Below are 14153 nucleotides of genomic sequence, written 5' to 3'. Positions count from 1 at the left end.
CGTTTCAGAGCTTCTAGCGGCTAGTAGTTGGTTGGCGGAAAAATGTGTGTTGAAGAAGCGTTCTCGAAGCTTTGTTTGAGCGAGAAAGGGTCCGATGATGCGATCGGTGTGAAATCGTTGGTTTTCAAACCGAAAACGGCCAAGAGTGCGGTTCCGGTGCCAATTGTTGTGGTGGCGTTGCAGTCTACAACGACTCCTTCGCCTTTGGTTGCTCAGGCGACGTCTCTTAAGGATCCAAGATTGGCGCGCGATGAGCTCTTCCAATCGTTCTTCAAATGTAATTCCGCAAAGGAATTCTCGGTGGCGTACTTGGCTAATGCTGAGTCTCCGTTCCACTTGCTGGTCGACAGGCAGCTGGAAGCGCTGGACGAGAGTGCCATGTTGCAGTTGAACGAGGCGGCGTTCATTCAGAAGAGCGAATTGGTCGCTTATTTGGGCAAGTTCGAGTCTCAGAAACAGTGTGTGGACTTCGGTCAGGAGGTTGCTAAGCCTGACGCAAAGAAGAAGCAGGAGGCGGCGGCCGGCGCCGCCTCTGCCGCTCTGGAGGACGCCAAGTTGATCGGTATCACGGTCGACAAGGCGCTCGACTTTCCGGGATGGTACCAGCAGATCTTGACCAAGGGTGAAATGCTGGACTACTACGATGTGTCCGGGTGCTACATCCTGAGACCTGCGTCTTACGCGATCTGGGAACAGATCCAGCAGTGGTTCGACAGCAAGATCAAGGCGTTGGGCGTGCAAAACGCTTATTTTCCCATGTTCGTCTCTTCTCGTGTGCTAGAAAGAGAGAAAGATCACATCGAGGGTTTTGCCCCGGAGGTCGCTTGGGTCACCAAGGCCGGCAGCTCGGACTTGGAGGAGCCGATCGCCATTAGACCAACTTCGGAGACCGTTATGTACCCATACTACGCTAAGTGGATCAGATCTTACAGGGACTTGCCTCTCAAGCTGAACCAGTGGAATTCCGTGGTCAGATGGGAGTTCAAACATCCTCAGCCGTTCCTGAGAACCAGAGAATTCCTGTGGCAGGAAGGTCACACCGCGCATCTAACGGTCGAGGACGCGAAGCAAGAGGTTTTGGATATTTTGGACTTCTACGCTGGTGTGTACGAAGAGCTGCTGGCTGTTCCTGTGGTCAAGGGTAAGAAGACTGAGAAAGAGAAGTTTGCTGGTGGTGACTTCACAACGACTTGTGAGGGCTACATCCCACAAACCGGTCGTGGTATTCAAGGCGCTACTTCGCATCATCTGGGTCAAAACTTTTCCAAGATGTTCAACGTTAGCGTAGAAAACCCATTAGGTTCCGACCATCCTAAGCTATTCGTGTATCAAAACTCTTGGGGTTTGTCTACCAGGGTTATCGGTGTCATGGTCATGATTCACTCTGACAACAAAGGTTTGGTCATTCCACCAAGAGTATCCCAGTACCAGGCAGTCGTCATTCCTGTGGGTATCACCAAGAAGACTACTGACGCGGAGCGTAGCAACATTCATGCATCAGCTAAGGCTATTGAAGATCGTTTGAAGAAAGCTGGCATTAGAGCTTTTGGCGACTACAATGACAACTATACACCAGGCTGGAAGTTTTCCCAATACGAATTGAAGGGCATTCCGATCCGTATCGAATTGGGTCCAAAGGATATCGAGAAAAGTCAAGTCATCGTGGTCCGCAGAAACGACTCTCGCAAATACACCGTTCAGCTAAATGAACTGGAAACACGTATACCAGAAATCTTGGAGGAATTGCAGCAAGATCTGTTCTTGAAGGCCAAGGAATTGTTCGATACTCACAGAGTCATTGTGGAGGACTGGAAGGATTTCGTTCCTAATTTGAACAGAAAGAACGTTATCTTATCCCCATGGTGTGGTGTCATGGAATGTGAAGAAGATATCAAAGATTCTTCTGCAAAGAAAGACGACGGTGAGGAGCTCGAACAGGATGAGAAATCTCCAAGTATGGGTGCCAAATCTTTGTGTATTCCATTCGAACAACCAGAATTGAAGCAAGGACAGAAATGTATCAAGTGTTCCCGCCCAGCCATCCAATACTGTATGTTTGGCCGCTCATACTAACCAATCTCCAACACCATCTTTGGCCTGCTTCAACTTACAATAGGGGCAAGGTCGGTAAATAGTATTATAATTACGATAAACAGATACTGCATAATAAGTAAAGCGCTCACTTTGGCGCCCTGTACAAGCGCCAAAAGGCGTCCGATTCAAACTGGTCGATCGGCACTGCCTCCAGTCTAACGCTTTGACGATCCGCTGCTTCGGTCAAGTAGTAAATCTTTTCTAGGTTCAATTCATGCACGATATAGTTCAGAGCCTGATCATAACAAACACCCACCTGTGCAACACCATGCGCATCGTCACTGAGAACAAATCTGCCGCCACAATGTCTTTTCACCAGCAATCCGACGTCCTTACCGGGGTACGGCTCTGGAAGCTTTTTACGTAGCGCCGAGGTATTGATCTCGATAGCGCCACCATATTTCTCGATATACTGGAGGTTCCTTACAACCGCTGCTTGAACCTCCTTCCACTGATTGATCAAAGAGATACCTGATACTGGGGTGCCAGAGGTCCCGCAAGCCCCCGTTTCGAGATCGACTCTGAGATCCTGTGGGAGGAACAGCTTGTAAAGGTCGAAATGGCCAACAACAAGCGGCTGCAAATTTCTCAGCATTTTATACTGTAAGTCGAAATAGGCAAGTAAAAAGGTCTTCAAATTGTTGCCCGATGCGGCTAGAGCGCGGTCCCATTCGATTTGATTAAAATCGATAGCTATCTCATTGATATGGTGCACAGATCCTACGCTGAACTGGATTACACCTCTGTTTTCCTCGACAAGTCTTCTAGCATACTCAATGTGGTTCAAATCGCAACTTTCAACTTCGACTCCAATCAGAAACTTTGTGTTGGACGGGTTGGGCCGGTTCTTTATCCTTTGAGCGTGGTCAAGGAAGTTCTGGAAATCCTGTTGCAGCTTAGCTATCGCGGCAGACTCGTCACGCTTGCTGTTCCATTCCTCGGGGTAGAGATATTTGGCTTCGAATCGCGGCATATGCTCCGTCAGACAGTAAGTGTGAAATTTCATCTTCACCGCTTGAGCTGTTACAGCCTCCAATGGATCAACCCCATGAGCTATGTAGTCGCCAGAATGCGAATGGTGCGAATGCATCCTGCAATTGAGTTCGTTCGCTCATTCTTTTCCACTCTTGCTTGTCTTGAACTACCAATGTTGAAAGATCTCGCGTTTGGCAGCCAATGGCACCTTGATGGTCAGTCCTGACCACAATGTATAAAAGGTTTCGAAGGGCGTTTGAGGCAATCTAATGGATTCCCAGATGATTTCTCGGCGCAATTCCACATATAAATTGAGTTCACATCGGTAACGAAAATCGTGTTCTTGAGTCAAAACCAGAGGATACCGTCAGCGAGCTAGATCCTCTTTCCACTGAGTAGACTTCCTTGCATCATAATATGGTAGTTCGAGTGAAAGATCTCTTCAACGACCCTCTGTAAATATCCATCGGATGGTTGGAAGTGTCCGATAAGCTCACCTCCATCTCTGGAAACCTTCAGTATTGATCGCCAGGCGATTCCAGGTAACGGGATTACATCAAATCAGGTTGGATCTCGTACTGAGCTGCTAGATCTGACTGTGATAGCCATCTTAACCATACTACAACCTGTTATCAGTTCGAGCTTATAACGCGTAAGGATATGGTAACGCGTTAAGCTAAAGCTACTAGTACTAAGGAAGGTTTGAAGCATCGAAATAAACCAAACTTGGGCTGAATGAACCACAATGGCCGCGAAATCAAGGTCAACTATCCGGTCAAGATCTGCTGGCACGAAAGGTGGTAAATTGGTACAGTCTCGGTTGCATATAGGTCCCCAGAAGACGTCGCTAATCAAATGCTGTCAATGCGAGATGACTTACTCGCCGTCTGCTCTTAATGACGCTTCAGCTCACAGGGTATACCATGATATGCATCTCAAGGGCCGTAAGTGGTCAAGCAGTTGGGGTACCGACGTAACGTCTCATCAGGAAACGGTAATGCTGACGCCTCCATCATCATCCAAGAGTGACAGTAGGTTTGGCCAAAATGAGAGGATAGTCATGATACGAGCGGCGTCAGCACCGGAAGTGAAGGCTACAATGGAGATTATGAACATAGTTAATGATGAATTGAACGCACCACACGATGAGAATGAGTTTTGGAGCTTACCTGGAGGGCAAGGGAAGGCTTTTCTGTACGTAAAGGATAACAGAGCTGTGGGAGTAGTTACTGTGGAAGTGCTTGGGCCTAGTAGAGGAAGATGGATGGTGTACGAAAGCAAAAGCATCATAGAACATGTCAGACCAACGTTTTTGCTTGGCATTTCGAGGATATGGGTCTGCAGGACGGAAAGGCATAAAAATATTGCCACAAGGCTAGTGGAAGCCGCTAGAGAGAATACCATATATGGCAGGAGCATCGACAAACGGCAGATCGCGTGGAGCCAGCCCACTGACAGCGGGGGGAAGTTAGCATTCAGATATAACGGCACAAGACACAAGTCAGGAAAGATACTGATTCCATGCTACATATGAGACATTAATACAAAATGGTGACTGGTGAATAATACGGAGCTTTAACGATATCCGTTATTTCTTGGCGGTGCCACTGATTTTCCTCACACCACCGCTGGCACTGGTAATTCTTCTGCCAGAGGCGATTCTCCTGTTTTTCGGAAGAAGCTGCCTTAGAATGGCGCCGCTATCCGCTGAGTCATTTAACAGCGGTTCGCTAGATTTATGTCCTGCCTTCTTACTGGTATCGATTTCTATGTTCTCGCTCTGCATCTCATTATCTGAATTATTGTCCACCACAGCATCAGACCGCCCTGGGAATGCAGCAGTAGGATTGACCGAGGTGTGTGTCATTTTCTTGTTGAGATCCTCAATGGTGTTACTACCGTTTTGACCCTTTCTTGGTTGTCCAGGTGAGTTTTGAGGGACCGCAAGCGAGCGGAAATTGTTCGAGCTTTTCTTCACGCTAGGTGGAGTCATTGCCAAGTCAACCATTTCATTATCGTCTTGTCCGGAACCCTGACTCTTCTTATGGTCCTTAAGCTTCTTCTTTTGCGCACGGTATTTCTCGATCGAGATCAGCGGATACAAACCACCAATAATATCGTCCGGGACTAATGACAATTTCATTGTATACTTCCATTCCCTGAAATCGTTCTGGTGCAAGTAAAGCCAGTGCTGTTGCGGCCCCACGACCATTCCAGGCCTTATGAACCTTAGAAATCCTATGCACTCGTTGGCCGTAAAACCATAGGTGTATATAAGATGTGCACCAATGAGACAACCCGTCCTTCCAAGCCCTGCTTTGCAATGAACGGCTATCTTGCCACCTCTGTTAATGATAGTTTCTGCTGCACCAACGAAATTCTTCACGATAGACAAGTCGGGACAAGTCCCATCTTCAAAGATCATATCGATGTGCTTAATTCCAACGTCCTCAAAATGCTTGGCATTGTAGAGGTGAGAATTCAGTCTCACCACCAAGTGGACATTATTGTTCACAAAGTACTTCAAAACGCTGCGGAAAGGTTGGTTTAGATGGGACTTAGAAGACACTGTATTAGGGCCTACCAGCCTTGAGTCCTCCTGAGGCGATGCAAATGCGATGAAGTCCGGTGTCAGCAGATTCAGGTCTCCGTTTTCCACATGTTCATAACGTTCGTACGTTTCTAGATTAAACGAGTGCAAATCGATGAGCCTTCTCTCCTTAGCTCTCCAAACCCCGTAAACAACATCCTGTATAGTAATCTCAAAGTCGGCATTTGAATAACCTGCATCTCTAAACGGCATGAAAGGTGGATCTACCTGTGCTAACGGCTGTAGGACTTGGTGTGGAGTCCAGCCCTGAACAAGAACCATATAACAGCACAGCATACATGCAGAATTAGCCCGCTGTCGCGTTGACGTAGACGAATAAAATATCACCGCCTTATTGGCATTATCAGGATCATTCAATATCTCATGGAAGATCACAGCAAACCTATACAGGTGACCAATATTCAACGGACCAAAATCCAGGTGAAAGCTGTTATAAAAGATAGAATCTTCCACTGTGAAGAATACAATCTCATCTGTATCCTGCGGAGAATAGTCATAAGCGCCAAGATACACCCTACCTCTCAAGAATTCAATGGTATTGTCCAAATACACGCTCTTCCTCATACCAGCACCAAAAAACTCCCAGAACTTCCTCAAATAACGGGAGCTAGCCTCGATTCAAGCGATAAACTCCTTCGAATCATCAACAATCGCTACCAAAGCTGGCCGTTAGTCAACTTGATGGATCGATTTTTCACTTGTGTCGAGTCCTGGCCAGATACTCTTGTTTACGACTTCGCCTAATTAGGAAAAAATACCAATTCCCAGAAGCAAGCTCGAAGAATCCGTCTAGTTGCCAAATTGCCAAAAATGCATCTGACGCCTACAGCGACATTAGACATGACTCTGCGATTGCTACATCCGTGTACTAGAGTAGCAATGCTCGTTATAAAAAAATATCTCCCGGGGGCGATTCGAACGCCCGATCTCAAGATTACTTGAACAGTTACAGTCTTGCGCCTTAAACCAACTTGGCTACCGAGAGTCGGAATGTTGATTTTTGAGTGAAATTAAGCAGAATATAGGGCGCCATATCGGAGAAAGTCGGAAAAGCCCATATTTGAATGTTAAAGCAGTTCAAAGCCAGGAAGCCTAGTTACAAACATTCTAGGTTCTAATGCAGCCTTCAACTTGCCATTCAACTGTATCCACCGATTTTTCTTTTGTTGCACGTCAGTCTCGGAGTCTTATGGCTGCTCGTCAAGCACCGAGGTAGTCATCGAGATCTCAAAACTCTTACGGAATAGAAGTTGAATTTGCAGAGCCGATAGGTGGAAGGGACTCCAGCATGAATGTACTGAATGTACTGAAAGAGTTGGAGCAAAATTTATTCCTACCGAAGACGCTTGAGTCGTGTCAGCTTAACGAGTTTTCGCGAGAATATGTTTGCAAAGTGCGATACGGCATAGTCGATGATTGCTCAGTGTTGTCGTGTGGCTGCTGCCTTTCAAATGCCCTTTACAATGATATGATTTTACGAACGGGACAGGATCAAGTACGATGCCCTACGTGTGATTGCAGAGACGCTACAATTATTGGACCTGTTAAACAGCTGAGAAAGCTGTACCAGCAAATACAGAATGCGTACAGGAAGCTCGAACAGAATGATTACGGAGTTGAATCAGAGCTAGAGAGTGCAACGGATGAGGATTCCGCCAAAGGTGTTACAGGCGAAGAGAACTCGCAGAAAGGCACTCTGGGACAAGGAAACCAGAAAAGCTTGTTGGCTTTATTTCATATGGTTGCCTCCAAATTGGGAAGCCAGCCGGGGCTTCCTATGAATGTGACCGATTCTACGCGGGGTCGACGGCGAAGCGGTCAGCGAGATGGCAACGAGTGCGGCTTGGAGAATGATCTGGAAGAGATGCGAGTTTTGGATAATGCTTCTAATACGGGTACGATACCGATATCGCAAAATTCAATTAGTGCATCTGTAAAGAACAACTTTGAAGCTCTGACACGACCTATCAGCTCTGATGAAGAGAAAGAGTACTATTTTGCACAATGTTTCCCCATATATCGAAAAAGGTCGCAGTTCAGCACGCATGCGAAATTTCTAAGAACCAAATCAAAATTATTCATTAGCATGGCGATATCGCCCGATTGCACTAAGTTCGTGCTCATCACGGAGCATAAGTGGGAAGTATATTCCATATTGCCCGATAAAAGTCCCGTCCTATTGTTCTGTGGTAAATCTACCGGGGAATATGGGCCAGATTTCGATCATCTGGCCTACCCAACTGACATGTCAGTATTACTGGTCAAGGGAAATAACCCTTTACAAAAGGATCTCTGGGATCACTTGCATTGCAAACTTTCAAACGATTATCTAATCATCTCAGGCTCGAAGAACAGGTTCCGTGTCTTCGATCTCAACCAGCAGGGTCTCCCGATACACAGCTACGGTTCCAGTTTCCCAATCCGGTGCATTGACATCAATCCGAACTCAAATATGATTGCATGCGGGATAACAGGCCGTGATAGAAACACGGGCGCTGAGCAGGCGCTGATCGTTTTTCATAAGATCGAGCGAAACAAGGTCACATCAGAACCGGAGTTTTTATCACCTAGTACAATTACTTTACCGTACAGGGATCCCATAAAAACTCTTCAGTTCTCGGACGATGGTCTATACTTGTCATGCTCCACAGCTTTCGAGTCGCGTTTCTTAATAATATCATTGAGGAAGTTCAATGAACCGAGACTAATAATGAAAAGCTTAAGATCCATTGACAGCTCACTTGAATCAGAAGGTATAACAGACGTTAAACTATTTCCAGGAAATCCTAGCTTGATGTGCGTGACTTCTGCCGCTTTCAATGCTCCTCCAATTGTGGTCAACACCAAGATTCAAGATATCGATGGGGTGCAAAGAGTTGCCCAGCCGACAATGCTTATAAGGCTGGACGAATTGGGATCAAAAATACACAAATGCGAGATATCGCCGCGTAACGACTCAATAGCGTTTTTAAACCGGAATGGCTCGGTTTACATTATGTTCTCGCCAACGATGATGGATAGTGAAAAGAGAAGAATAGTTCTGGTGGACATGGTCGCCGATGCTTATCGAGCACACGAGTCAGCTGCATTAAAATTCAGTGCGGATGGGCATAAGTTATATATCTTGGATCGAAAGGGAATTTTGTACGTGGAAGATTTCTCCTACGGATTGCCACAGGAGCATGAGGTCACCAAATGCAAGCAAATAACCTAAAATTTTGATATTGTAATAATTTTTGTATTTACATGCAAAATCTGTATTATCTATGTTATCAGTTTCTCGTCAACATCCTTGAAGTCTGAAATCCCGTCAATAAAACTTTGAAAACTCCAACCCAACAGTGCCGGTATTGAGCTTTCAACTATGATACCTCTTTCAACAGTCATTGAATAATTTCCAGATTGCAAATGGATTTCAAATTTTGGGCCTTTCCTGTACTTCCAATTGTCGCTTTCCAATAAAGTCATATATTCACGTATCTCCCCATTAATAGTGACATCCTCATCACAATAAAAGACTGGAATATCTTCAACTTCATCACTGCAGAAAACTCGCCTGAACTCCTCGACAACCATATCAATGAATTGTTGGACAGACTCCAATGGGACATTCTGCACCTGTGACCTTACGCTGTCAACGCTGTTGCAGTTCCACGTAACGCCATCGATCGATTCGGGTTTCAATAAACCGCGGAATTGGTCAAGCTTTGATTGAATCAACATAGTGCCATGATGATATGCTTTGCCTCTGGCGATTTTGTAAGCGCTCCCGCTCACCTTTCGATCACCCAGGACAATATCCCCTCTGTTGTTAAGATCCAAAGCTATATCAGGTGCCGATCTTTGGACACCTGCAATTATCAGTCTATTGAAGAACTCTCTGCTGAAATCCTCTCTCGAAGTCAAGAAAGAATAGTTGACATTCCCCAAGTCGTGGACAACTGTACCACCGCCAGAAAACCTCCTCAAAACTTCATATCCTCTTTCCTGCACCGTTTTCAGGTGCACTTCCTTCCAAAGTGTCTGATTCTTGCCGATCACCACGCTGTCACGATTGATGTAAAAGAGAAGTCGCTGGTTTGCAAAGGAAAGTTCTGGACTTGCACTCAGTGGAGTATTCGTAAAGACATAATTCTCCACAGCCAGATTAAAGTAAGGGTTGTTTGACAGGCTCTGTAGTATAAATTTGCCAGGTAGCTCGACTTTCTTTCTGAGCTCTTCGGCAGTCAATTTGGGATAACCAACATTCAAAAGACAGTTCATATCATTATTTAGCTCGTTCAAGTCAGAGATCTTCTGCTTCTCCTCCAATCCCTCAGCCTTACTCAAGGCATCTGCCGCCTTGGGAGTGAACATATCAACGTACATCTGGTTCAGCTCTCTGTATTTCTCGTCGCCATCCTCTAAGTCAAAAGATGCTTGCTGACCCAAAGTACGACGCCCTATAGACCACTGGTGTCGGAGTGCCGGCACTAACCTGTTCCTAACCAGAAGCATTGTAGTTGTCTATCTGTCTATCTCCTACCAGCTGCCAGTCCAAGCAACGGAAACCACAGCAATTGACCACCTACTTCCTAAGCGTGTTTCTCTGGTTAATGTAGGCCAAACTCGGTTTGATTCAATAGCTCCCAGAGGAATCGAATGGTTTATCCAAGAAACATCGCATTCTATTAGAGTTCCAAATCCTGGAAATCAAACCGTTCTTGCGCATTCATCACTCTTGACAGGCCAAACTCAATCTTTCAAAGACGAAACTGGTGAGTAGCAGCAGCTTACTGGTTCCCACAGATACTTCCACAGCTCTTCACCTCAGAGAGTGAAAATCCATCAACTTTATCCCTGTTCATCGCCCAGAAAGAGACACAGTTCACACTCTCTAATGGATAGATCCCAGCTGTTTATCAAGGAGCACCTTCTTACGAAGAACTTTAAGAATCCGGAGAAGCCCGTCAAGGAGAATCGATTACAGGAGACCTTATTACTGCTACCGACCGATGGTGGTCTCTCCAGCAGGCTAAAACGAAGTGAGAGTTTACTCAAAATATCGGCAGATAATCTGGATGGCAAGGCAGAGCAACATCATAAGCATAGGGATTACAAAAGGATTAATGCAAACTCTAAGGTTGCACTCAAGAACTACATTAACACGAACAAGGCGAATGCCCAAAGAGCTCTTCATATTGCTCATGAGAAGAAGTTGCTAGAAAGGAAAATCCTCACTGAATATTTAAAAAACCACGAAACTGCACTGTGGAACGCGCTTCCACATTTTAAAACGTTCTTGCCAATGCATGAGAAGCTTTGGGTCGGGTACATGAGAGATCTTCTGAATATACCAGCGAAAATCTCCGACTCTTCAAAGCTGACTATCAATGGCCAGGCAGCCTTGATGAAACTCTCCATGGCCGACTACAATGGTGCCTTCCTGAAGGTTGCCAGCAGCCGGAACAGAAATCTTATAGGAATAGAAGGAATTGTGATATGGGATAGTCAGAAGAATTTCATTATGGTGACCCGTGGGAAACTGATTGACGAGCTCAAGATAATTCCAAAGAAGGGCACAGTATTCAATTTCGAGATTCCTGTGAATGAGCATGATGCTCTATTATACACAATACTGGGTGACAGGTTTAAATACAGAAGCAATGACCGGGCTGGCAGAAAGTTCAAGAGTCGTCGATGCGATGACATGCTGCATTATTTAACTACATAGCAGATTATTCATTCGACTCATTATTATTGGCTAAGGCTTCCAGCTTTTCTTTGATGTGGGATCGCAGGAGTTTATCATTGAGTTGTTCTTGGATATATTCGTCCACATTCAAGGCGCCATTGCCTTCGGAGAGCTTCTTGTAGTTGTCTTTAAATAACTGAGACTCGATAAGTGCACTTGTGGATCCCCTATTCTTGAATACAAGGTTCTCATCATCTGCAACCATGCCTTTCACAATTGTATCAACTTTATGCCTGATGATTTGCTCTATTGTAGTCTCAGCTTCGCCGTTATTCAGTTCTTGGGAAAGAATCTTCTGCTTCAGCTTATCAAAATAGCCCTCCCTCTTAAACTCATCAGCAAGCTTCTTGGCTTCATCAATGTTCGAATTCATTGCCATATGTCGATGTCGAGTGCGTTCGAGGTCTCCGGTCGATTCAGCTTGGTAAGATAAGTCTTTACTTCATAGAGTCAAGGATGCTCTATCGTGTCGCTCCTACTCGTAAGCAAAAAGGAGACTTTGCTTCGACTGGATGCTTGATTTGAATGAAGCATTGATTCAATACCGGGAGCGGTTACGTAGATTATTGTATGACAAGAACTGTTACTGTGAAAGAGAGGGACATGAAGTTCACCGGTTGGCTCAGTTCATAATCAGCAGGTCGACCAAGACATTAGGTGCAAGACTTGAATGGTTTGGTTCAGTGGTGCGGGAGGAGTTTCTGCTCTACAGTAAGCTACTGGTTGAAGAAAGAAGTGCTGAGCGACAACCATGGGAAGATATCGCCACAAAGCTTAGCAATTACAACATAAGGTTCCATAGCATCTGCGATCACATCAGGGAGATCGATAGAAGCATCGGCTACAAGTTCAGCAAGTCGCTTGAGTTTTTACTAAAGCATCTGATGGTGCGGTCGCTAGTTGAAGAGAAACAAGAGCTATTGGAATGCTTCAAATCAGCATGCAAATGTTACGTGTTCAACTCCGAGGATTGCAGTTCTCAGATAAGTCTCATTTATCGCTCTGTCAGAGATTTTGCTGTAGCTATTAACTTGAGTGGTGACCACGAGTCCACGTTCGACCATCAGGCTTTGGAGAGCTTTACAAATGCGGCTCTTGAGTGTTTTAAGGAGTATCTACTTTCAGAGCACCATTTCTCCGATATCTACAAAGCTTGGATCAGGGTTTCGGAATTAAATGAGTCAATCGGCTATCATGATGGCCATCTTTCTGGTATTAAATTGCTCTTCGATGAGAACGCTTGTCATCTAATGAAGAGTTTGGAAGGGATATTGCTCAGCAATGATGATTTAGATGCTTTACTCTCCCTAAGGAAAGATGAAGAGTGGTTCCTGGAGCTCCAAGGTGCGTACGTCAAATACAGAGAAGTGAAGTTCTCTGACGACTTCGAGCGACTGCTTCGCTCGATATTGCTCCTGAATTACGCTGACCATTGCATTGATGTGCCTAGACTTCGAAACGAATTCATTAACGGCGTGAAAGACGTGCCAAGGTTTCATACTACATTGATCAATTTCCTGGATATTTCTTTCAAAAGAAACTACAATATAATCAGGAAAACTGTTGAAGAGAAGCCAAACGACGCCCAGCTTCTCTGGGCGTTGGCGGCTTCAATGCTTGTCGAAAGGTACACTCCGAATCCTCAAGCGTTTTTGCAAAGATATCTCAAAGAGAGCTTAGTTCCTCAACTTCTGATGCTTCATGCAAAATTCCCTAGGTATTATAACCACAAGAATTGCTTGCAACGTCTCTGGATCGAAACACTACGGGAAAGGAGTTTGATGGAGGTTGAGCCGTACTTTTCGGTGATTGATGAGGTCCTTAGATCAGTTAAGCCCGATCAAACGGTACATGGCTCTCATGTCAAGTTGGCTAGGCTTTACATATCGGAAAGCGTGCGCTCAAGGGTATTTGCCGATCACAAATGCGACGATACTCCAATCTGGCCCTCACTCCGATTGAAGAATCAGTGGGATGAAGAAGTTCAACGATTCGCCAAGGAGAAGAAAAGTTTGAAAGGTCTATTCAGTCTACACACAATTACCATGAAATCCCCGTTTCGCCTGCCGAGCGGTCAGTGCCTAAACATTCTGACCAATCTTACTACGGCAAGCATCATCAGCCTGTTTAACAATTTCGAAAGTCTCAACGCCAGCGACATATGTAGGCTGCTGAATACCGATCAAACGGCAGACGTTGTCAACAGTCTTGAAAAGCTTGAGCAATGCGGTATTGTGAAGCAAGAGACGGCCAAGATTTACACGATAAACGAGCAATATAAAGCTCCGGCTCTAGCGGCTAAATCTGGAGTAATAAGATGCATATGATGCTCGCAAGCAAGGTCAATTTTCTAGCTTGAACCCTTATAACTCGATGGCTTCCTGGCATTTCAACTCTTGATATTTTCTAATTGGCATATAAGGAAGCACTGAAAGAAAGAAAAGACTCTCTCAAAAACTACTTTATCCTATGGATATGACGTTCATATCCAGTATTTAAATCACCGACAAATCTTCTCGGTTTATCGCATCTTGTGTTAATTAACGGTAGATACAAGGACTGATCTTTCATGATGCCACTACTTGGTAGTCCAGAAAGAGTGGATTCAGATTAAGCCTTAATAGTCTGCTGATTTAGACATACTGTTGGTGTTTACGTATTGCATTGGAGAAAAATTGGACTGCTGCTACTGAGACCTTACTAGGGTGAGCCCAATTTGATAGTTGTTGGCGGTCAGTG

At 45.1% G+C, this 14153-nt stretch overlaps 9 protein-coding genes and 1 non-coding gene across 10 annotated transcripts; 5 read left to right on the top strand and 5 right to left on the bottom strand.

Moving 5' to 3' along the window:
- Positions 1–42: 42 nt before the first annotated feature.
- HG536_0F02340 (proline--tRNA ligase) lies at positions 43–2073 on the top strand (the record flags this gene model as incomplete). The annotated part of the gene is made up of 1 exon (XM_037284687.1): positions 43–2073. One exon carries the CDS (start codon positions 43–45, stop codon positions 2071–2073), a length of 2031 nt encoding a protein of 676 aa, XP_037140583.1.
- A 106-nt stretch (positions 2074–2179) lies between these two features.
- HIS2 (histidinol-phosphatase) lies at positions 2180–3184 on the bottom strand (the record flags this gene model as incomplete). The annotated part of the gene is made up of 1 exon (XM_037284686.1): positions 2180–3184. One exon carries the CDS (start codon positions 3182–3184, stop codon positions 2180–2182), a length of 1005 nt encoding a protein of 334 aa, XP_037140582.1.
- Positions 3185–3814: 630 nt separating this feature from the next.
- On the top strand, positions 3815–4603 carry ECO1 (Eco1p; the record flags this gene model as incomplete). The annotated part of the gene is made up of 1 exon (XM_037284685.1): positions 3815–4603. One exon carries the CDS (start codon positions 3815–3817, stop codon positions 4601–4603), a length of 789 nt encoding a protein of 262 aa, XP_037140581.1.
- Positions 4604–4657: 54 nt separating this feature from the next.
- On the bottom strand, positions 4658–6244 carry CDC14 (phosphoprotein phosphatase CDC14; the record flags this gene model as incomplete). The annotated part of the gene is made up of 1 exon (XM_037284684.1): positions 4658–6244. The coding sequence occupies one exon, from the start codon at positions 6242–6244 to the stop codon at positions 4658–4660; it is 1587 nt and encodes a 528-aa protein (XP_037140580.1).
- Positions 6245–6579: 335 nt separating this feature from the next.
- Positions 6580–6665, bottom strand: HG536_0Ftrna2Y. The gene is given in 2 exon segments: positions 6580–6616; positions 6626–6665. It is a non-coding gene; the product is annotated as a tRNA-Tyr (tRNA).
- A 303-nt stretch (positions 6666–6968) lies between these two features.
- On the top strand, positions 6969–8894 carry PTR3 (Ptr3p; the record flags this gene model as incomplete). Its single annotated transcript, XM_037284683.1, has 1 exon — positions 6969–8894. The coding sequence occupies one exon, from the start codon at positions 6969–6971 to the stop codon at positions 8892–8894; it is 1926 nt and encodes a 641-aa protein (XP_037140579.1).
- A 50-nt stretch (positions 8895–8944) lies between these two features.
- AIM22 (putative lipoate--protein ligase) lies at positions 8945–10177 on the bottom strand (the record flags this gene model as incomplete). Its single annotated transcript, XM_037284682.1, has 1 exon — positions 8945–10177. The coding sequence occupies one exon, from the start codon at positions 10175–10177 to the stop codon at positions 8945–8947; it is 1233 nt and encodes a 410-aa protein (XP_037140578.1).
- A 382-nt stretch (positions 10178–10559) lies between these two features.
- Positions 10560–11393, top strand: POP4 (RNase P/RNase MRP complex subunit; the record flags this gene model as incomplete). Its single annotated transcript, XM_037284681.1, has 1 exon — positions 10560–11393. One exon carries the CDS (start codon positions 10560–10562, stop codon positions 11391–11393), a length of 834 nt encoding a protein of 277 aa, XP_037140577.1.
- Positions 11394–11397: 4 nt separating this feature from the next.
- Positions 11398–11793, bottom strand: SHG1 (Shg1p; the record flags this gene model as incomplete). The annotated part of the gene is made up of 1 exon (XM_037284680.1): positions 11398–11793. One exon carries the CDS (start codon positions 11791–11793, stop codon positions 11398–11400), a length of 396 nt encoding a protein of 131 aa, XP_037140576.1.
- A 133-nt stretch (positions 11794–11926) lies between these two features.
- On the top strand, positions 11927–13741 carry HG536_0F02260 (uncharacterized protein; the record flags this gene model as incomplete). The annotated part of the gene is made up of 1 exon (XM_037284679.1): positions 11927–13741. One exon carries the CDS (start codon positions 11927–11929, stop codon positions 13739–13741), a length of 1815 nt encoding a protein of 604 aa, XP_037140575.1.
- Between the last annotated feature and the right edge of the window lie 412 nt (positions 13742–14153).

The sequence above is a fragment of the Torulaspora globosa genome, chromosome 6 (genome assembly GCF_014133895.1).
Source record: "Torulaspora globosa chromosome 6, complete sequence".
In the NCBI taxonomy this organism is placed as follows: domain Eukaryota; kingdom Fungi; phylum Ascomycota; class Saccharomycetes; order Saccharomycetales; family Saccharomycetaceae; genus Torulaspora; species Torulaspora globosa.
This window is presented reverse-complemented; position numbering and strand designations above follow the sequence as displayed.